The 23035-nt window shown below is 42.7% G+C and overlaps 1 protein-coding gene across 1 annotated transcript; it reads left to right on the plus strand.

Annotated features, from left to right (window-relative positions):
* The first annotated feature begins 916 nt into the window (after nt 1-916).
* LOC130121702 (protein AMBP-like) lies at nt 917-16188 on the plus strand. Its single transcript, XM_056290564.1, has 10 exons — nt 917-1102; nt 1975-2117; nt 3182-3258; nt 3421-3537; nt 6705-6806; nt 9964-10019; nt 13357-13447; nt 15089-15256; nt 15589-15762; nt 16003-16188. Exons 1-10 carry the CDS (start codon nt 983-985, stop codon nt 16026-16028), a joined length of 1074 nt encoding a protein of 357 aa, XP_056146539.1. The 5' UTR covers nt 917-982; the 3' UTR covers nt 16029-16188.
* The last annotated feature ends 6847 nt before the right edge of the window (nt 16189-23035 follow it).

Here is a 23035-nt window from a genome sequence, read left to right on the forward strand (position 1 = left end):
CTTTGAATTTTGTGTAGAAAATTTGTGCAACGATTTAACAGCAGTTTACCACCCAGAATAATTAAAGTCCATATCACCGGTCTGTGAAATGGATTGGTATTCAATTTGAGTGAAGAAAATTAAAATCCCACATTAAAATTGCACAAAACATATTCAATTTTATGTTATTTTATAACCTATCTTCACCTATGTCTTCATCTTTATCTATGTTGTAACCTGTGATGTTATAACCTATCTTCAATGGTCTTGATAAGACACTACATAGCTAAATGTTGGCGATTTTAACATTTGCAGCAAAGAAGCCTTGTATTTGTATTACAACAACAACAACAACAATAATAATAATAATAATCAAATTAATTAAGCTTATTGATTTCTGCAATTGCTATGCCTTTGGAGTGTATGTCTTTATATTTGTGGCTGTTGAAAATGTGAAAAAAAATTGTAAATAAGCCTTTTAACTTTTCATAAAAATGAACTACTCGCTTCTTCGCAGTCCTTAGTCACCACCTGGTCACAACACAGTTCATCAGCTTTTTGAATTCAGATGTCCTCATATGAATCACACACACAGCCAAACATTGAAGAAGGAAAAAAATGGGATACCACAGGACAAATTCTCATCTCCTTATTAATCATTAGTCTCTCAGATCATGACATGTATTGATTTGTTGATGCTGCTGTAACTCTGAGGTCCAACGTTTAACTGGTCAGCTGCTCAGGTGTACCATTACACCCCATCTGATATAATTGGTCTGAAACAGGGGCAGAACTTTGCTCTTTTGGTTGTTTGATCTTTCAGTGGGTTTGAGAGATTGTATGTGTGTGTGTGGGTGGGGGGTGGGGGGGTGTCCAAAACACATATGCCCTCTATGTCAATGACTCTGTCTCCTCTTAAGTGAGACTGAGGTGAATAACACAGGCTGAGGTGAGGGGCAAACTCTAGTCTTCACACGGACCAGTGGACAGACAGGCCGACACAATGCAGAAAGGAGGGATTATAGTGTCTCTTATGGTGTGGGGATGGATAAGAGCCCTCCATGGGGTCCCCGTGCTGCCTGAACCCCTCTACCCAACACAGGAGAACTTTGATGTGGACAGGGTGAGTGGCTGAAATCCTGAATTAACTTCATCCAGAAGAGCTGCCCTGTAATGTTTACTCTTTTTGAATGCATACATGTCGAGAATAGCTTTTTTATGCAGACATAAAATCCAACACACCGTAAAACTGATATCAATGTTCCTGGAATTACGGGTCAAGACCTCAAAAGGGGTCTCCGGCCTAATTCTCTTCTCCTCCTGCATTTTCTATTATACCCTTTTTCATGCCTTTATTAGGCTTTCTGTCTGTTCTTATTTCCCATTCAAACCTCTGAAATTTCAAACTGCTGATACTTAAGATTGCAGAAAGGATGTAAATTAGTAACAGACAAAATAGGTCAGTTTTACCACATCCCATTGGCTTCCAGCAAATGGTATGATATAATTTGTGATTGCACTCACTAATCTCAAAGCAATCAGGGGTTTTATTCTATATATGTGTATACTAAAACAGTTTATATATATATTTTTTAATTTATTTTGACCTACTTTATTGATTAGGAGCAGTGGGCAGCCGCTGTGCAGCGTGTGGGGACCAACTCCAGTTCGTCTTGCCCTGCCTCGGTCTGGGGCACAGACAGGAGTATTAACCTTAACATGCATGTCTTTTTTGATGGTGGGGGAAACCGGAGCACCTGGAGAAAACCCACCGCAGACACAGGGAGAACATGCAGACTCCACACAGAGGATGACCTGGGATGACCCCCAAGGTTGGAAAACCCCGGGGTTCGAATCCAGGTCCTTCTTGCCGTGAGGCAACAGCGCTAACCACTGGGCCAACGTGCCACCCTCATATATCCATATGGATATAGGAATATAGATATAAATATATAGATATATAAAATAATTCATTATTTCATCTCTCCCTCACAGTTTATGGGGAAGTGGTACGACGTGGTGGTGGCATCCACATGTCCCTACATGCAACGCCACAGAGGAGATGCAGCCATTGGAACTCTTGAACAGGAGCTTGGCAGCACCAAGGACAAGATGAAGACAAGACAAACTGTACTTAGGTTGTTAGGACACACACACACACACACACACACACACACACACACGTGTAGTGAGTTTAAATTTAGCATTAGGACACTTCTAAAGAAGAGTTTACAAAGTGCTTCATGAGCAAGACCCACAAAGGAAAGGAACAATGGCAAAAAGTAAAGACGCATTTGGGTGGGGATGAGAGTACAAACTCTAGTTAGGGCGAAGTGTATGTGTGTTTACAAGTGTAGGGGAAGGATATTGAGTAATTTTTAAATATAGATATGACCTTTACCACATTAGCGCAGGAAGGGAGCGGACTTGGGGGGGGGGCTTCAGCTCCCCCTAGTGGTGGGTGCAGCCCCCCCCCCCCGTAACGTCTTAGACCCAACAGTATGCCTAACATTTCCTAACGTACAAATGCAAAAAAATCAAGCATACCTTTATTTTGAACAGTGGGCGAGGGCCACGTGGAATATAAATTTTTAGAGTAAACACTCCATTCCAAATCTGCTACACATGCGCCTTACAAACAAAACAATGACGTCATACTGTAGCGACCGGGGGAGGCGGTCGCTCTGACTGTCGGCGGCTCTGTGCTGGGGGAGCGCAATGGCTGATGGGATTGTTAATGTTAGATTTAAAAAATGTTGTTTTAATGATGTGGTGTTCATGTTGTGGTTTTTCTTGTGTAGTTGTTTTGGGGGTTTGACCCAGACTAAGCAGGAGACCGTTTACTGACTCACTGACTGTAGGACCGTCACTGGAACTGATGTTGCCACTTGTGACGGGGGGGGGGGGGGGGGTCGTTACGATCTGGCCGGTGTGAATAAAAGAGCACTCCCGGTGTATGGGGGGCACGGGGGTTGCGATTAAACAGGACTCTGTCTCGGCCTCTCGACTCCTTCTTCCACGCCGGCTCACCACCATGCTTGTCGTTTTAGCTGGCGGCCGCCCTACCTAACTCCCGGCACGCCTGCTTTAGCACTTAAGTACATGGAGGACTTGTGTAATACGCTGTTAAAAGTTATAATAAAGCTTTTCCTGTGTGTCTGTGTCTGTATATCTGCATCTGTGTGTGTGTGTCTGTGTATAGGCAAAATACATGTATGGAAATTACTGGGGATTATGAGTTGACTACCACACCTGGACGATTCTCATACCATATTACAAGTACGTCCATGTCCGTATATCACTGCTGATTTTCTTACCCTATCTCTCTCTCGGTGTTCCTCTGTGTATACTGTATATCGATTCATATTTTTGCAACTCTCACCGTTTTGTCTTGCCATTGCAGACTGAAAAGTGTTCTGTTTTTGTGGGCTCTCCTTGCAGAGTGGGGGGCAGATGTGGACGCCTACGTCGTTCACACCAACTATGATGAGTACGCCATAGTTATAATGAGCAAAGTGAAATCATCAGGGGAAAACAGCACTTCAGTCAAGCTGTTGAGTGAGTCATGATACACAAATACTACATTGTCTGTGTCAGGGGTTTTCAAACTATGAGTACAACCCATCAAGGGGCCAGGTGGGTAGCAGGATTTCGCAATAAAAACATTTTGTTTGGAACCGGTGGGGGGAAAAATGCAAGTAACTGCATTACCTCAAATATATTGTTGACGTAATTGTATTCCAGGATATCAAAGTAATGTTTAATGTTGACATGCCTTATCCGTTTCATTTGATCATTAGTAGGCCAATAATAAACAACAAAAATGGGTATACGGGCGTCCAGGTAGTGTAGCGGTCTATTCTGTTGCCTACCAAAACGGGGATCGCCGGTTCGAATCCCCGTGTTACCTCCAGCTTGGTCGGGCATCCCTACAGACACAATTGGCCGTGTCTGCGGGTGGGAAGCTGGATGTGAGTATGTGTCCTGGTCGCTGCACTAGCGCCTCCTCTGGTCGGTTGGGCTCCTGTTTGGGGGGGGCAGGGGGGAATAGCGTGATCCTCCCACGTGCTACGTCCCCCAGGTGAAACTTCTCACTGTCAGGTGAAAAGAAGCGGCTGGTGACACCACCCACATGTATCGGAGGAGGCATGTGGTAGTCTGCAGCCCTCTCCGGATCGGCAGAGGGGGTAGAGTAGCGACCGGGACGGCTCGGAAGAGTGAGGTAATTGGCCGGGTACAATTGGGGAGAAAAAGGGATAAACCCCCCCCCCCCAAAAAAAAAAGTGGTGTACTGCATTGGTGAACAAACTAGAGAGGATTGTTAATTATCTCGCTTTTCGACAGGTAAATGAGAATTTACTTGTGTTGCTGCACAAAATATTTACTGGGTTCTGGCCCCAAAAATGTCTTAACAGATGGGTCACATCCTACAGTGCCTTGCAAAAGTATTCAACCCCCTTGACAGACATCACCAATTTCTGGATTATAAAATATACTCACACATCTGTTCCTGAACAATATTATTTTTGGGAACCCATAAGCTCTAACAGCATGTCCCCAAAGCCAAAATAAGTCGAGTTTCACTGACTTTTTTAAAATAAATTAAAAACTGAAATATAGTGCTTGCATAAGTATTCAACCTCTTGTGCTCTGAAAACTCCCAAGTTTACACAAATGACAAATTATTCCTAAAACAAACTCAGGTAAACACAATTGGACACAATTAGTGTGCACCTGTAAGATATTAAAGTAATGGTCTCATTTATGAGTCTAAAAGCACTCTGTGTAAAGTTCATTAGCCGGGCGTGAGGTCCATCAGAAAATGAAGACAAAGAGGCATAATACTGAAGTAAGAGACATTCATTCACGGTGGCAGCAAGCTAAGTAGGGCACTCCAGACGTCCCTCTCCCCAGCAACGCCCTCCAGTGTGCTGGGGAGAGGGGATCCCAAGGCGGGGGATCCCAAGGCGTTCCTAGGCCAGATTGGACATGTAGTCCCTCCAGCGAGTTCTGGGTCTACCTGGTCGTGCCCAGTAGACCTCCAAAGGAAGGCTCTCTCAATTTACCAGTCAATCTTCATTCCAGCCCTCACCTGTGGTCATGAGCTTTTGGTAGTGATTGAAAGGGTGAGATCACGGATACAATCGGCTGAAATGAGTTTCCTCCATAGGGTGCCAGGGCTCTGCCTTAGAGATAGGGTGAGGAGCTCGGATATTTGGAAGTAGGTGGGAGTAGAGCCGCTGCTCCTTCGCATCGAAAGGAGCCAGTTGATATGGTTCGGGCATCTGATTACGATGCCTCCTGGAAGTAAGAGACAAAGTGATTAATATGCAGAAAAGGGGAAAGGGATGAAAAACAATATCCAAGTGTTTGGATGTCCCACGGAACACTGTTGGATCCACTGTCAGAAAGTGGAAGCTGTATCACACCACCCAGACGCTTTGCAGGACAGGCCGTCCCTCAAAGCTAAGTGTCTGAGCAGGACATGGGCTGGTGAGGAAAGCCACAGATGATCCTGCAGTCACGTTGAAGGTGCTCCAGAGGTCAGTGGCTGAAACCGGAGTAAATGTGCATGAGTCAACCATAGCACGGGCTCCCCATAAATCTGGACTGTATGGGAGGGTGGGAAGAAAGAAACTGTTTCTCAAAACTCTGCATATAAAAGCACACTTGGAGTTTGCTACCAAGCATAAGAGAGACCCAGTTAGGATGTGGGTAAAAGTTTTATGGTCATATGAGATGAACGTTGAGCTTTTTGGCCAAAACTCAAAGCGTTAAGTGTGGTACATACATAACACTGCTCATGCCCTAAAAAACACCCTCCCTGCAGTGACGCATGGCAGCGACAGCATAATGCTATGGGGTTGCTTTTCATCTGCAGGCACTGGGAACCTCGTTCAAATTGAGGGAAGAATGGGTGGAGCTAAATACAGGAAAATATTGGAAGAAAACCTGTTGCAATCTGCCATAAAACTAAAGCGTGGGATAAAGTTCACCTTCTAGCAGGACAATGATCCTAAGCATGAGGCTAAAGCAACAAAAAGGTCAATGTTTTGGAGTAGCCAAGTCAAAGTCCGGATCTCAACCCTGTTGAAAATCTATCCCACCAACCTCCAAGACCTGTACAAATTCTGCAATGGGCCAAAATTACTCCAGAAAAATGTGCAAAACGTGTACATACTGCCCCCCCAGAGAATCATGTCTGATATTGCAGCAAAATAGTACTCTAAAATGTATTGATATGTGGGGGACGTCAGTGAAACATAACTTATTTTGGCTTTGGGAACATGCTGTTAGAGCTTATGGTTTCACAAAAATAATATTGTTCAGGAACAGATGTGTGAGTATCTTTCATAATCCAGATATTAGTGATGACTGCCAAGGGGGTTGAATACGTTTGCAAGGCACTGTACAAATAAAAAAGGAGACGTAAGAAATCTGCAGTTATACCCTGGGATATTCAGCAACATTTCAAAAAGAAGAATTTTGTCAGATATGAAAATACAACATGTATGTCTACCGAAGACCAGTCTTGGTTGAAACTTTGCTAATTTAATCACAGTGGTTAACATCAGTCTACGCCGTTCTAGATTATTGCCCTGATTTCCAGATCAATCCAAGTACACCCTGATAACGCAAATACTTCTGGCGATGTTGCAGTTTTGACTGATATCTGTTTTGCTCAAGTTATTACAACAATTAAACTGAAATGCTGCCACCACCAGGTCGCACTATGGATGTAAGGGACACCGTGTTGGATGACTTCAAAACGCTGGTCAGAGAACAAGGGATGAGTGACGACAACATCATCATCAAACGCAACAAAGGTACACACATGCACGCACACACGCACGCGCACACACATATTAACCTTCCATGTCATCATCCATATCACTGTCATTCAAAAGCCCATTCCCCCTTTTCCTCTGTAGCACTAAGAATTGTATTTTATATATATACACTACCGTTCAAAAGTTTGGGATCACCCAAACAATTTCGTGTTTTCCATGAAAAGTCACACTTATTCACCACCATATGTTGTGAAATGAATAGAAAATAGAGTCAAGACATTGACAAGGTTAGAAATAATGATTTGTATTTGAAATAAGATTTTTTTTACATCAAACTTTGCTTTCGTCAAAGAATCCTCCATTTGCAGCAATTACAGCATTGCAGACCTTTGGCATTCTAGCTGTTAATTTGTTGAGGTAATCTGGAGAAATTGCACCCCACGCTTCCAGAAGCAGCTCCCACAAGTTGGATTGGTTGGATGGGCACTTCTTTGAGCAGATTTAGTTTCTGGAGCATCACATTTGTGGGGTCAATTAAACGCTCAAAATGGCCAGAAAAAGAGAACTTTCATCTGAAACTCGACAGTCTATTCTTGTTCTTAGAAATGAAGCCTATTCCATGCGAGAAATTGCTAAGAAATTGAAGATTTCCTACACCGGTGTGTACTACTCCCTTCAGAGGACAGCACAAACAGGCTCTAACAGGTACTATTTAATGAAGATGCCAGTTGGGGACCTGTGAGGCGTCTGTTTCTCAAACTAGAGACTCTAATGTACTTATCTTCTTGCTCAGTTGTGCAACGCGGCCTCCCACTTCTTTTTCTACTCTGGTTAGAGCCTGTTTGTGCTGTCCTCTGAAGGGAGTAGTACACACCGGTGTAGGAAATCTTCAATTTCTTAGCAATTTCTCGCATGGAATAGCCTTCATTTCTAAGAACAAGAATAGACTGTCGAGTTTCAGATGAAAGTTCTCTTTTTCTGGCCATTTTGAGCGTTTAATTGACCCCACAAATGTGATGCTCCAGAAACTCAATCTGTGCAAAGAAGTGCCCATCCAACCAATCCAACTTGTGGGAGCTGCTTCTGGAAGCGTGGGGTGCAATTTCTCCAGATTACCTCAACAAATTAACAGCTAGAATGCCAAAGGTCTGCAATGCTGTAATTGCTGCAAATGGAGGATTCTTTGACGAAAGCAAAGTTTGATGTAAAAAAAATCTTATTTCAAATACAAATCATTATTTCTAACCTTGTCAATGTCTTGACTCTATTTTCTATTCATTTCACAACATATGGTGGTGAATAAGTGTGACTTTTCATGGAAAACACAAAATTGTTTGGGTGATCCCAAACTTTTGAACGGTAGTGTATATATATAATAAGCTCTTTCGTGTGTATATATATGTATATACTATATATATACACTACCGTTCAAAAGTTTGGGATCACATTGAAATGTCCATATTTTTGAAGGAAAAGCACTGTACTGTTCAATGAAGATAACTTTAAACTAGTCTTAACTTTAAAGAAATACACTCTATACATTGCTAATGTGGTAAATGACTATTCTAGCTGCAAATGTCTGGTTTTTGGTGCAATATCTACATAGGTGTATAGAGGCCCATTTCAAGCAACTATCACTCCAGTGTTCTAATGGTACAATGTGTTTGCTCATTGGCTCAGAAGGCTAATTGATGATTAGAAAACCCTTGTGCAATCATGTTCACACATCCGAAAACAGTTTAGCTCGTTACAGAAGCTACAAAACTGACCTTCCTTTGAGCAGATTGAGTTTCTGGAGCATCACATTTGTGGGGTCAATTAAACGCTCAAAATGGCCAGAAAAAGAGAACTTTCATCTGAAACTCGACAGTCTATTCTTGTTCTTAGAAATGAAGGCTATTCCATGCGAGAAATTGCTAAGAAATTGAAGATTTCCTACACCGGTGTGTACTACTCCCTTCAGAGGACAGCACAAACAGGCTCTAACCAGAGTAGAAAAAGAAGTGGGAGGCCGCGTTGCACAACTGAGCAAGAAGATAAGTACATTAGAGTCTCTAGTTTGAGAAACAGACGCCTCACAGGTCCCCAACTGGCATCTTCATTAAATAGTACCCGCAAAACACCAGTGTCAACATCTACAGTGAAGAGGCGGCTGCGGGATTCTGGGCTTCAGGGCAGAGTGGCAAAGAAAAAGCCATATCTGAGACTGACCAATAAAAGAAAAAGATTAAGATGGGCAAAAGAACACAGACATTGGACAGAGGAAGACTGGAAAAAAGTGTTGTGGACGGATGAATCCAAGTTTGAGGTGTTTGGATCACAAAGAAGAACGTTTGTGAGACGCAGAACAAATGAAAAGATGCTGGAAGAATGCCTGACGCCATCTGTTAAGCATGGTGGAGGTAATGTGATGGTCTGGGGTTGCTTTGGTGCTGGTAAGGTGGGAGATTTGTACAGGGTAAAAGGGATTCTGAATAAGGAAGGCTATCACTCCATTTTGCAACGCCATGCTATACCCAGTGGACAGCGCTTGATTGGAGCCAATTTCATCCTACAACAGGACAATGACCCTAAACACACCTCCAAATTGTGCAAGAACTATTTAGAGCAGAAGCAGGCAGCTGGTATTCTATCGGTAATGGAGTGGCCAGCGCAGTCACCAGATCTGAACCCCATTGAGCTGTTGTGGGAGCAGCTTGACCGTATGGTACGCAAGAAGTGCCCATCCAACCAATCCAACTTGTGGGAGCTGCTTCTGGAAGCGTGGGGTGCAATTTCTCCAGATTACCTCAACAAATTAACAGCTAGAATGCCAAAGGTCTGCAATGCTGTAATTGCTGCAGATGGAGGATTCTTTGACGAAAGCAAAGTTTGATGTAAAAAAAATCTTATTTCAAATACAAATCATTATTTCTAACCTTGTCAATGTCTTGACTCTATTTTCTATTCATTTCACAACATATGGTGGTGAATAAGTGTGACTTTTCATGGAAAACACAAAATTGTTTGGGTGATCCCAAACTTTTGAACGGTAGTGTATAGATATGTGTGTGTGTGTGTGTGTGTGTGTGTGTGTGTGTGTATATATATATATACCTTTATAATGCAAGGCCAGGTGAAAATTGGCTAGTTGAAATGAGATTTTTTATTAGTTTAACTTTGCCTCCTAAGGTTTTGCTTTATCCTTTTCCAGGCGAGTGTGTCCCAGGAGAGAAAGTGGAAGAGCCATCAGCACCCCCACAGCCTGTGGTACATGGGCTACATTTGATCATTTTACCTTTTGCTATACCAATACTAACAAACAGTGATGACTGGTGGGGATATTGGGTGGGTGGGCTAACAAATGTATTGTACCCATTAATAGTTCCCGCTGCAACAACAGCAGCGTCACATCAGGGATACCAAGTTACAGCAACGACACTACCTTGCATCTAGTGTAGTGGTGCCCAACCCTGCCCCTGGAGAGCTACCATTCTGCCATTTTCACTCCAACCCTAAGTTAATACACCTGATTCTACTAATTACCTACTGACCAAGACCTTTATTAATTGAATCAGATGTGTTAAATCGGATTTGGAGTGAAAACTGGCAGGAGGGTAGCTCTCCAGGAGCAGGGCTGGGCACCACTGATCTAGCGTCTTGTATTTAAAGCAAGTGCTCCACAACGCTATAGAGATGTACCCACAAGAATGGCCTAATGCCAAAACTCTCTCTCTCTCTCTCTCTCTCTCTCTCTCTCTCTCTCTCTCTCTCTCTCTCTCTCTCTCTCTCTCTCTCTCTCTCTCTCTCTCTCTCTCTCTCTCTCTCTCTCTCTCTCTCACACAAACACACACCACAAACACATGTCACCCTATACTTAGCTTCCCTAGCTCTTAACCCTTAACCTTAACCATCATAACTGCATGCCTAACCTTAACCCTTATCCTAACCTTAACCCTAAACATAAGTCCTATCCCTAAAATAGACTCTTTTCCTCATGGGGACCCATAAAGTGTCCCCACAAGGTAGGTGCTTTCAGGTTTATATATCTTAATGGGGACATTTGGTCTCCATTAGGATACAAAAACCTAATATACACACAGGCACACACGTTATCTAGTTTTGTCGGATAAATGTTTCAAATCCTCAATTTCTTGTTGGATCCAAGCCGTGTCTCCTCCAAAAAGCTAGCATCGGACAGAGAAGTGAACTCTTAGCTACACTTGCCGTTAGCCAGTCCTTTGGTTGGAACCAATTAACACAAACTTATGATTTTGTCGATGGACCTTTGTGTTATTTGAACATCGTTTTGACAATGTGTCTCCAGTCTCTTCACTTCCATTTTTTCCTTCAAAGAGTTGAAGAAAATGCATTATAAAGTAAATAACCCACCTTGATCATGCTAACGTCCGCGCTCATCTTCTTCTCCCCACTCTCGCACGAGTAGCACCTCACTGTACGTACCGTTACTCTGTACGTCCGCTGTCATTGGTCAAATCAGCAGCCTGAGGACTGAATGAATTTAGCCCAAATGATGAGCAAATTAAGGGGGCGTGGCACAAAACCTGTCACTCACTACGACGATGCTACTGTGTTTGGGCTGTAAAAATAAGCTCCTTGAGATATATCCGGTTTTTCTTGGGGCTATTTGGTGCCGTTGCTACTCTACGTTCCCCCAAAATGTTAAACAATCTGTTCAAAGTTTTTTCATAATAATTTTATCATCTTTATTGTAAATGATAGGGAGGGCTTAGACCTGTTAGCCCTTTTATACCAGCCGTCCCTACTAATAAATACAATTATGACTACTACCACGGCTACTGATAACGATACAGTGCCTTTCAAAAGTACTGCAATTTTCAGTCTGTGCCACAGGTTTTCAATGGGGTTGAGGACCAGACTTTGACTTGGCTACTCCAATATGTTCACGTTTTTGTTGCTTTAGCCTTGTGCTTAGGATCATTGTCCTGCTGGAAGGTGAATCTTCTCCCAAGCTTCAGTTTTATGGCAGACTGCAACAGGTTTTCTTCCAGTATTTCCCTGTATTTCGCTCCATCCATTCTTCCCTCAATTTGAACAAGGTTCCCAGTGCCTGCAGGTGAAAAACAACCCCATAGCATTATACCGCCGCCGCCATGCTTCACTGTAGGGGGGGTATTTTTGCGCCACACATAACGCTTTGAGTTTTGGCCAAAAAGCTCAACTTTCGTCTCATCTGACCACAAAACCTTTACTCACACTTTGACTTGGTCTCTCTCATGCTTGGTAGCAAACTCCAAGCGTGCTTTTATATGCATGGTTTTGAGCAATGGCTTCTTTCTTGCCACCCTCCCATACAAGCCAGATTTATGGAGAGCCCGTGATATGGTTGACTCGTGCACATTTACTCCAGTTTCAGCCACTTACCTCTGGAGTGCCTTCAAAGTGACTGCAGGATCAACTGTGGCTTTCCTCACCAGCCTACGTCTTGCTCGAACACTTAGCTTTGGGGGACAGCCTGTCCTACAAAGTGTCTGGGTGGTGTGATACAGCTTCCACTTTCTGATAATGGATCCAACGGTGTTCCGTAGGACATCCAAACACTTGGATATTGTTTTGTGTCCCTTTCCCGCCTTCTGCTGATGGAGTTTACGCCTGGCTAATGAACTTTACTCACAAGAGCGTTACTTTAATATCTTACAGGTGCACACTAATTATGCCCAATTGCGTTAACCTGAGTTTGTTTTAGGAATAATTTGTCGTTTGTGTAAACTTGGAGCTTTCAGAGCACAAGGGTTTGAATACTTATGCAAGCACTATATTTGAGTTTTTAATTTATTAACAAAAGGTCAGTGAAACAACTTATTTTGGTTTTGGGAACATGCTGTTAGAGCTTATGGGTTCACAAAAATAATATTGTTCAGGAACAATATTATAATTCAATGTAATATATAATCCAGAAATTAGTGAAGACTGTCAAGGGGGTTGAATACTTTTGCAAGGCACTGTACATGATTAAACATGAACTGAATATCTGATTCCCTAACAGTATTAACTGAAGAATTCCCAAGACTATATAATGTTGGTACAAAAGATGAAAATGTAAATTATTTATGTTCAGGCAAATAATTGTTATATTTTACAATATGAAATGCTACTGAAGAGTTGAACTGGGTCAGATGTCAGTGACGTGTCAAGGGGGGTACTTTGAGTGCATGAAATGAGACCAAACAGTCATGAATAGTTGTGGCCTTCAGTTAATCTTTCTGTCTGAGTCTGCAGGGTCCTTTCTGCACACAGAAGCTGGTGATGAATAAGATGATAGGGGACCTTGATGGCCACAGAAAAAACTTCTCGTTGTACTGGCTATGATGACACTCTTACAGACATAACTGTTGACTTCTTTTGGATCTGGCACTGAGACGCAGATGAATAAGTGGGGAGCCAATATACAGAGACAGATTTGAAAAAAAAATGCATTATGAGAGACAGTGCCAGTGATGGCCTTGGCATTTTGTAAGGAATTTTAACTCCGACAGGCTTCATCTTGCCACAGCGCGTAAATCTTTCCTGAACTTCAATATGTAGTGACATTTCTGACTGTGTCTTTGTCTGTGGTTGTATCCAGAGAAGCAAGAGGAGTTTGGTGCCCTCTGTACTACCTCCAGATGTTGAAGGTTCGGGTGACGCTGACACTACACCTCTGTTCAGAGGAGCTGGTAAGCCCTTACTGACTCATTTAGTTTGTACTTAAACAGACTTACATACTTTCATATTAACCAATGAATGTGTGTTGAATAATAGATTCATGGCAACAATTTAAGAACTGACATGAAATTAGAATTAAATGTACACATATGAAGTATACACTCACTGGCCACTTTATTAGGTACACCTTGCTAGTACCGGGTTGGACCCCCTTCTGCCTTCAGAACTGCCTTAATCCTTCGTGGCATAGATTCAACAAGGTACTGGAAACATTCCTCAGAGAGTTTGGTCCATATTGACATGATAGCATCACGCAGTTGCTGCAGATTTGTCGGCTGCACATCCATGATGCGAATCTCCCGGTCCACCACATCCCAAAGGTGCTCTATTGGATTGAGATCTGGTGACTGTGGAGGCCATTTGAGTACAGTGAACTCATTGTCATGTTCAAGAAACCAGTCTGAGATGATTCGAGCTTTATGACATGGCGCGTTATCCTGCTGGAAGTAGCCATCAGAAGATGGGAACACTGTGGTCATAAAGGGATGGACATGGTCAGCAACAATACTCAGGTAGGCTGTGGCATTGACACGATGCTCAATTGGTACTAAGGGGCCCAAAGTGTGCCAAGAAAATATCCCCCACACCATTACACCACCACCACCAGCCTGAACCGTTGATACAAGGCAGGATGGATCCATGCTTTCATGTTGTTGACGCCAAATTCTGACCCTACCATCCGAATGTCGCCGCAGAAATTGAGACTCATCAGACCAGGCAACGTTTTTCCAATCTTCTATTGTCCAATTTTGGTGAGCCTGTGCGAATTGTAGCCTCAGTTTCCTGTTCTTAGCTGACAGGAGTGGCACCCGGTGTGGTCTTCTGCTGCTGTAGTCCATCTGCCTCAAGGTTCGACATGTTGTGCGTTCAGAGATGCTCTTCTGCATACCTCGGTTGTAATGAGTGGTTATTTGAGTTACTGTTGCCTTTCTGTCAGCTCGAACCAGTCAGGCCATTCTCCTCTGACCTCTGGCATCAACAAGGCATTTTCGCCCACAGAACTGCCGTTCACTGGATATTTTCTCTTTTTCGGCCATTCTCTGTAAACCCTAGAGATGGTTGTGCGTGAAAATCCCAGTAGATCAGCAGTTTCTGAAATACTCAGACCAGCCCGTCTGGCACCAACAACCATGCCACGTTCAAAGTCACATAAATCACCTTTCTTCCCCATTCTGATGCTCGGTTTGAACTGCAGCAGATCGTCTTGACCATGTCTACATGCCTAAATGCATTGAGTTGCTGCCATGTGATTGGCTGATTAGAAATTTGCGTTAACGAGCAGTTGGACAGGTGTGCCTAATAAAGTGGCCGGTGAGTGTATGTATCCCTAAAATTAATTTTTATTATCTGTCACATGTCAGCTAGATAACAATAACTTATCGGACATGCTTCCCAAATCGTCCTTTTTCATTTCTAGACTTACATAGCTAATACTTTACACTCTTATTCACTTTCCACTTCTACATTTTTATGTTTCATTCATCGTATTATGTCATCTCTCTCTCTCACTATCTATCTGTCTCTGTCTCTCTCTTCTCTGTCTCTCTCTCCTCTGTCTCTGTCTCTCTGTCTCTGTCTCTCTCTTTCTGTAGAGTCTTGTAATGCAGCACCAGATGCAGGGCCATGTTTTGGGATGGTCCAGCGTTATTTCTACAACTCCTCCTCTATGAGCTGCCAGCTTTTCAACTATGGGGGTTGTTTGGGCAACCAGAACAACTTTCATGTTGAGAGAGATTGTCTACAGAGCTGTCGGACCGAAGGTGAGGCGTAATGAATCACTCTCATTCAACGGAGTTAATTAAACACATACCACTGACTTACAGCATCAGTTCTAAACTGAACCAAATATTATTAATAATAATAATAATAGTAATAATAATACTACTACTAATAGTAATAATAATAATACTACTAATAATAATGATGATGATAATAATAATAATAATGATATACATTAATCTTATGGCGATGTATGTATATGGCTCTGTTTGAGGGGCATCCCCCCAAAACAAAGCACCACTGTTCAGGCCGGAAGTCAACAGGCAGACACTAATGACAGCTCCTTTACTTTCTTTCCGTTCTCTCCCTCCAGCTGTTTGTCGTCTGCCCATGGCGGCCCACCCCTGTACGAACCAGCCTCTGGTCTGGACCTTTGACTCCGTCACTGGTCTGTGTCTTGGCTACAAAAAGGGGTTCTGCCAGGCCAACGGCAACAGGTTCTACAGCAAAGCCGAGTGTGAGGAGTACTGTGGAGTAGTCAAAGATGGTGAGAGCAACATGCTGATGTAACAAGAGATGTGAAGCATAATCACACAGAAACAAAAACAAAAAAAAAGACAGGCACTCCGTTTATCTAAATGGTCCACCTTTTATTTTCAAGTTATATATATATACACGTGTGTTGTAGATACTCATGAGTGTATATGTGCGTGCAAATGACTAGAAAATACTGTTAACGCAATCACCAAATTGAAAATGGCAAACACATTTTTTTTCTCTTTCACAGACGAGGAGCTCCTGAAGACTAACTGAGTCATATGAGGAGACAACCCTACATGCCTGAACACATTACATAGAAATGCAATTAAAACAAGCAGTCTAAACCAGACAAAAAAAGGATAATGTGACAATAGTGACAGTAACTTTGTGGAATAACATCACTGGTCACCAATAAATCAGCAGAATAATGGTGCTGGCTGACTGTTGTGCTTTTTATTTTTGACATTGTTACCTCGTTTAGAAAAGTGCTATATAAATAAAGTGTATTATTATTATTATTATTATTATTAGTAGTAGTAGTTTTAGTGGTAGTAGTAGTAGTAGTAAATAGGGCCTCCTATATTCAGTGGACCCAATGTTCTTCATGAATACTGTTATGCCAGTAGGGGGCAATATTTCTTTTATAAACAAATCCACAAAATACCTTTAACACACACACTCACACACACACTCAGATGAAAGTGTTCTAGTGGGATGAAGGGATGTCCTGTTTGGTAGTTATAAACGTGCTACATTCTCTGTATTTAAAGGACTGATGAAGCATAGCATGTTCAACATCCATGCTAACTAAACCTGTAGTACAAAGGATTTGACAACTCACATGTTAACCTTCCATGTCCTCATCCATACCACTGTCTTTCAAAAGCCCATTCCCTCTTGTCCTCTGTTTTATACTTTACAATGCAAGGCCAGGTGAAAATTGGATGGTTGAAATTTCTTTTTTTTTCTTCTGCTGTTGTTTATTAGTTGGACTTTTGCCTAAGAGCTTCAGGTTTCGTTTTATCCTTTTCCAGGGGAGTGCGTCCCAGGAGAGCAGCTGGAAGAGCCATCAGCACCACCACAGCCTGTGGTATATAGGCTACATTTGACTGTTTTACCTTTTGCTATACCAATACTAACAAACATATTACGACTACTACCACTACTATTAATCAGGAACAAAATATCTGATTCCCTAACAATATTCCCTCAACAATGCACAACACATCATTAGGGTACAGAATATGAAAATGTAAATTATTTATGTTCAGGCAAATAATTGTTAATATTTTACAATGTGAAATGCTACTGAAGAGTTAGACTGGGTCAGTTGTCAGTGACGTGTTAAGGATGGTACTTTGAGTGCATGAAATGAGACCAAACAGTCATGAATAGTTATGGCCCTCAGTTAATCTATCTGTCTGAGTCTGCAGGGTCCTTTCTGCACACAGAAGCTGGTGATGAATAAGATGGTAGGGGACCTTGACGGCCACAGAAAAAAACTGTTGTACTGGCTATGATGACACTCTTATAGACATGACTGTTTAAACTATTTGTGTATGTATATGTGTAAAGACAGAATAGTAATTGACACAAGGGCGTCCGGGTAGCGTAGCGGTCTATTCCATTGCCTACCAACACGCGGATCGGCCGTTCAAATGCTCATGTTACCTCCGGATTGGTTGGGCGTCCCTACAGACACAATTGGCCGTGTCTGCGGGTGGGAAGCCGGATGTGGATATGTGTCCTGGTTGCTGCACTAGCGCCTCCTCCGGGTCGGTCGGGGCGACTGAGAGCCTGTTCTCGATTGTTTGGTAGCCGTCGCCGAGGGGATTGAATTGGAAGGGGCACCACCCAGATGTTGGTCTCATCCATAAACATCTCATTGTCCATGAGCTCCAGAAAAAGTCTGTCTTTGATCGAAAGACCTACTTTGTTGTCATCTTTGGTTCTCTCAAAGATTGTGCTGCCGCGGCTGCAGTCCTCCACTACTGATGTGTTATAAGGGGCGTCCGGGTGGCGTGGCGGGGTATTCCATTGCCTAACAACATGGGGATCGTCGGTTCGAATCCCCGTGTTACCTACGGATTGTTGGAATCTCCGACCGATCGTCTGCCATGGGATTGCACTCAATGAGTGTGGGGAGCATCATACTTGTCATTTCATTCCATATAGGGGATGTTGACAGAGTGAAGCTAGGGTCGTTTCTTCTGCGTGCTTCATCGCATATGAAGTTTGTGAAGAATGAAAATAGAGGGAAAGAGACATTGTCCTGCTCCTTGTACTGCGAACCTTGAACTCATCACCTCTTTTGCAGACCCAGCGGAAACTTCTCAACAATAGGATTGACACCCCTGGCAGTGTCCAGGTATGACAGCCCAGTCAAGTAGTTCTCAGATTTGGCAGACTCGATGAGATGAATGAACTCCCTCCCTGAACTCCCCGAACTCCCTCAGCAGGTATCTCAGCTCCCTGAGCTTTAAGGGGTCCTTGTGATTGATTTTAGAAAAGTTCTCAACCTTCTTAAAGAGAGCGCTCTCGATGACTTCAGGGGGGGCTATAGCACTCCTCTAGGTGTTCCCAGGCCATTATTAAGCCTATGTCAGCGCTGGAAACATGCACAGAACAGATCCTTGTGATGTGCTCTGAGGACTGATTTCCTAACTACTTTGATAAGAGGTCAAGCTCCTCGCTGGCAGTTAAGTTTAGTCCTGCGGTGGCATTGAGGAAAGAGGACTTCTATGCCCAATAATTTTCTGGACGATCGTTGAACTTGATGAGGCCGGAATTCACAAGCTCTTGATGTACCAAGTATCTTGCAATGTCACTCATACCAGTCCTGTCATCAGTATGTGGCTGCAATGAGGCTTTGTGGAAGATGAAAGAAAGGGTGCTTTCTTTCATTGCGCTCACTTTCTCATCTTGTTCATCTTTGTTCGGTGGTTTTTGGTCACCTGGCTTATCAGTTCTCTCATTTTTGTGATTCTTATCTTCATTTTGCTCCTCTGGATCTTCGTTTGTAATTCTCTCATGAGGTTTTACATTCTTATCTCTCTGCTTTACTCCTGCTTGGATGGCTTGCAGCTCCATTTCGGTTAGTCTTTTCTTATTGATGATATCACGGCGGACCTTAGCAAGTTTGTTGGCGTCTAGATTCAGCCTGTTTGTGGGGTTATTGGTATGCCAGATGTCATAGGTGCTTTGTATTACCGATGTTTTTGTTGAAGGTAGCAGTGTAGAAGGCTTCCATGGCTTCTATGTACTCTTCCCTAGACCACTTCTGTCGACTGGCTTTAGTGGGTTTTTGAGATGGTGCAACATGAGGGCCTCCTTGAGGAATGTCCTCGGTGTGGTGATCCTCAGGTGCATTTTGGGTGGAGTTTATTCCAGTAGCACACTTTTCGATCTCAGTCAGATTCCCCACTGAAGATCGCGCTCCTTGGTAACCCGCGCGACTACCGATGCGGTGTGACTACCTGGTAATACGAGTTTCCATAATAAAAGATTTAGTGGATTTTAGGTTGCACAACCACCAGTATTTTGTCGAGATACCAGCTCTAGGAGAGCGACCGACCATGGTTAAAGAGCCTCTCCTGCCCATGAGGGAGGCTAACCCCCCTGTAGAGACTCGGGGCTTTTGTTTTTGTCAGAGCCCCTTTGGCAGCTTGTATTGCTGGCTTGCCATACTTGCGTTGCCTGGTCCGTGCCACGTGGAGGGTTGAACTTCTACGGACCTTATTATTATTATTATTATTATTATTATTATTATTATTAATGAGGTGCACCTGTTTACAGTTAATACGTGGTTGAACATTTAAGTAGGAGTTCTGCTGCTAGTTAGGTTAGGTTAAGTCTGACACCGCGTTGTTCATTGGGGGTGCGACTGTATAAGAGACCTGCTGCTCCCTTCCAAGGAAGGACGAGCATAGGATTTGGACGTTTTAGCAGATTGTTCTCATGCTGCTGTTTGTTCTATTTTAGTTTTTTTTGTTTTTGGGATGAGGTTTGGGGAGGTCATATGTTGGTCACACTTTTGATATAAATGTCACGTGTTTACTGTCATGTCAAGTATAGCTGATTTCATATACTAAATATATATTGGGTAAATCATATCTTTCCAGTGATTATAATTAGTAGGATTTGTGACTGAGCCTAATAATGATAGCATGACCAAAAAAGCTGCATGTGAAAAATTATGTCATGGAATGTGAGAGGTTTGAATGGTCCTATCAAAAGGGGTGAAAGTCTTTCAACACATTAAGCTTCATAGGGCAGATATTGTTTTCCTCCAGGAAACTCACCTTAAATTAAGTGATCACACGGCTGAGGTGGCCATGGGTGGGACAGGTATTCCATTCATTATTTAACTCAAAAGCCAGAGGAACAACTATTTTGGTTTCTAAAAAGCTTCAGTTTACACCTGAAAAATAGTGCCTGATCTTAATGGGCTTTTCATCATTGTCTCTGGCGGACTATTTTATATACCAGTTATATTTTATATGTTTATGCCCCTAAGCTTGATGATGCCAAATTTATGACTACACTTCTATCCCAAATATAGATACAAATTATTTGATGTTTGGAGGAGACCTAAATTGTGTTATGGACACCAAACTAGATCGCTTAAGTTCCAAGGTTACCACTCTTGTCAAAGATGGGGACAGCACCAACGTCATTTATGGAGTACTGAGGCTGTGATCCTTGGAGATGTTTACACCTAGACGTTTGAGTTTACTCATTCTTCTCCCACGTACATTAAACCTACTCAAGGATAGACTATTTTTTTATAGACAAAGCCTTACTACCATCCGTGTACTCCTCTGAATGTTCAGCAATAGTCATATCAGACCACAACCCTTTATTAGTTGACCTCACATTCGATGCTCCATCAGCAGCAAATTCAGAATGGAGACTCAATACATCATTACTGTCTGAAGATGCATTCTTTACTTCAATAATACAAGCAGTTGAGGAATTTATAGGCTTTTAACAACACAGATGGGAGTAATCCATCATTACTTTGTGAAACCCTAATAGCTTTTCGAAGAGGTAAACTTATCTCCCACTCTGCTTACCACAACAGGCAACACAGAAAGACACAAAAGGATATAATTGATCAAACATATTGATGGACATTACGTGATAAATCCTACTCCAGATCGGTACCAACAGAAAATGAACTTCCAAAATCAATTTGATCTTGCCTCCAGAGAGAACTGTTACTACCTTCAGCTGCTCCCGTTAGGGGTCGCTACAGCGGAACATCCGTTTCCATCTCTTCCTGTCCTCTGCATCTTCCTCAGTCACACCAGCCACCCGCTTGTCCTCCCTCACCACATCCATAAACCTCCTCTTGGGCCTTCCTCTTTTCCTCTTCCCTAGCAGCTCCATATTCATCCTCCTTCTCCCAGTATACCCAGTATCTCTCCTCCACACATGTCCAAACCATCTCAATCTTGCCTCTCTTGCTTTGTGTCCAAACCGTCCAACCTGAGCTGTCCCTCTAATATACTCGTTCCTAATCCTGTCCTTCTTCATTGCTCTCAATGAAAATCTTAGCATCTTCAACTCTGCCACCTCCATCTCTGTCTCCTGTCTTTTAGTCAGTGCCACTGTATCCAAACCATATAACATAGCTGGTCTCACAACCATTTTGTAAACCTTCCCTTTAATTCTTGTTGGTACCCATCTGTCGCAAATCACTCCTGATACTCTTCTCCACCAACTCCACCCTGCCTGCACGCCCTTTTTCGTCTCTCTTCCCCACTCCCCGTTGCGTTGAACAGTTGACCCAAGTATTTAAACTCATATGCCTTCATCACCTCTACTCCTTGCATCCTCACTGCTGTCCTCCCTCTCATTCACGCATATGTATTCACTCTTGCTCCTACTGACTTTCATTTCTCTTCTCTCCAGTGCATACCTTCACGTCTCCAGGCTGTCCTCAACTTGCACCCTACTCTCGCTACAGATCACAATGTCATCTGTGAACATCATAGTCCAGGGAGACTCCTGCCTGATCTCGTCTGTCAACCTGTCCATCACCATTGCAAACAAGAAAGGGCTCAGAGCCGATCCTTGATGTAATCCCACCTCCACCTGGAACCCATCTTTCATTCCAAACAGCAGGCCTCACCACTGTCGCTGGAGAATGCTAGTGTGTTTCTAGGACAGAGCAATGAACTTCGCGAAGGAAATTATATGACCAACACACGTCATAAATAGTGACATGAAACGTAAATTACAAGCTGTCATTTTGACCGCTCATGGTCATTTTAAGTAGATCTTATCATAACTTTTTTTGTGCAATTGTTCTAACATTTATTTCAATGCAAATATGTGCAATTTTAGGAGCATTCAGGGAGCGGCAGGCCTGTATCTTTTTTTTTTTTACAAAGTTATTGAACTTTGAATAACCAAAACAGTCAAAATGACTGCCTTGGTCGTTCTAGTTTCTAGGTAATTTCGAAATACCAACTGTTGACAAACAAATAAATGCAAAATTAGAGCAGCCAATAACCCTGGGAGAAATATGTGGCAGCATCAGGGAAATTAACAATGGCAAAACACCAGGACCAGATTGGTTTAACACAGTTTTTTTTTAATTCTCAAAGCAATCAACTCCACTACTATTAGATATGTTTAATTATTCCCTTTCCACAACGACTCTGCCAAAAACTTTAACTGAAGCCTCAATCTCTGTCATTCTTAAAAAAGATAAGAACCCCGCAGAATGCAGCTCCTATAGACCTATTTCACTTTTAAATGTTGATGTTAAAATACTGGCAAAAGTCTTGGCAAGACAATTAGAAATATGTCTGCCTTCAATAATCTCTGAAGATCAAACAGACTGCATCAGAGGAAGACATCTATCCTCAAATATACGGCGTCTGATTTCCGCTCCATCCACAACCACAATGCACAAAGTAGTACTCTCTCTGGACACTGAAAAAGCCTTTGACAGGGTTGAATGGGGGTATTTATTTAAGTTACTGTAAAAATTTGGGTTTGGTAAGAAATTAGTTTTCTGGGTCCGTCTTCCTTATTCATTTCCTCAAGCCCGTGTTCACACAAATAGTCAGCACTCAACAGACTTCCCACTATCTCGTGGAACCTGTTAAGGCTGTCCGCTTTCACCTTTGTTGTTTGCACTAGTCATTGAACCTTTAGCCATAATACTGAAAACATCAACATGCCTGCAGGGTATACAGTGGGGAAATATGGAGCAGTGGGGTTCTCTCTATGCAGATGACCTGTCAATGTATATAATGGGCCCGTTC

This window comes from Lampris incognitus, chromosome 12, assembly GCF_029633865.1.
Source record: "Lampris incognitus isolate fLamInc1 chromosome 12, fLamInc1.hap2, whole genome shotgun sequence".
NCBI classification, from domain to species: Eukaryota; Metazoa; Chordata; class Actinopteri; order Lampriformes; family Lampridae; genus Lampris; species Lampris incognitus.

Coding starts and splice junctions, on each gene's coding strand:
- LOC130121702 (XM_056290564.1), top strand. CDS start 983: ATGCAGAAAGGAGGGATTATAGTGTCTCTTATGGTGTGGGGATGGATA. Junction 3,259..3,420: donor ATTCTCATACCATATTACAA/GTACGTCCATGT, acceptor CTCTCCTTGCAG/AGTGGGGGGCAGATGTGGAC. Junction 15,257..15,588: donor ACAGAGCTGTCGGACCGAAG/GTGAGGCGTAAT, acceptor CTCTCCCTCCAG/CTGTTTGTCGTCTGCCCATG.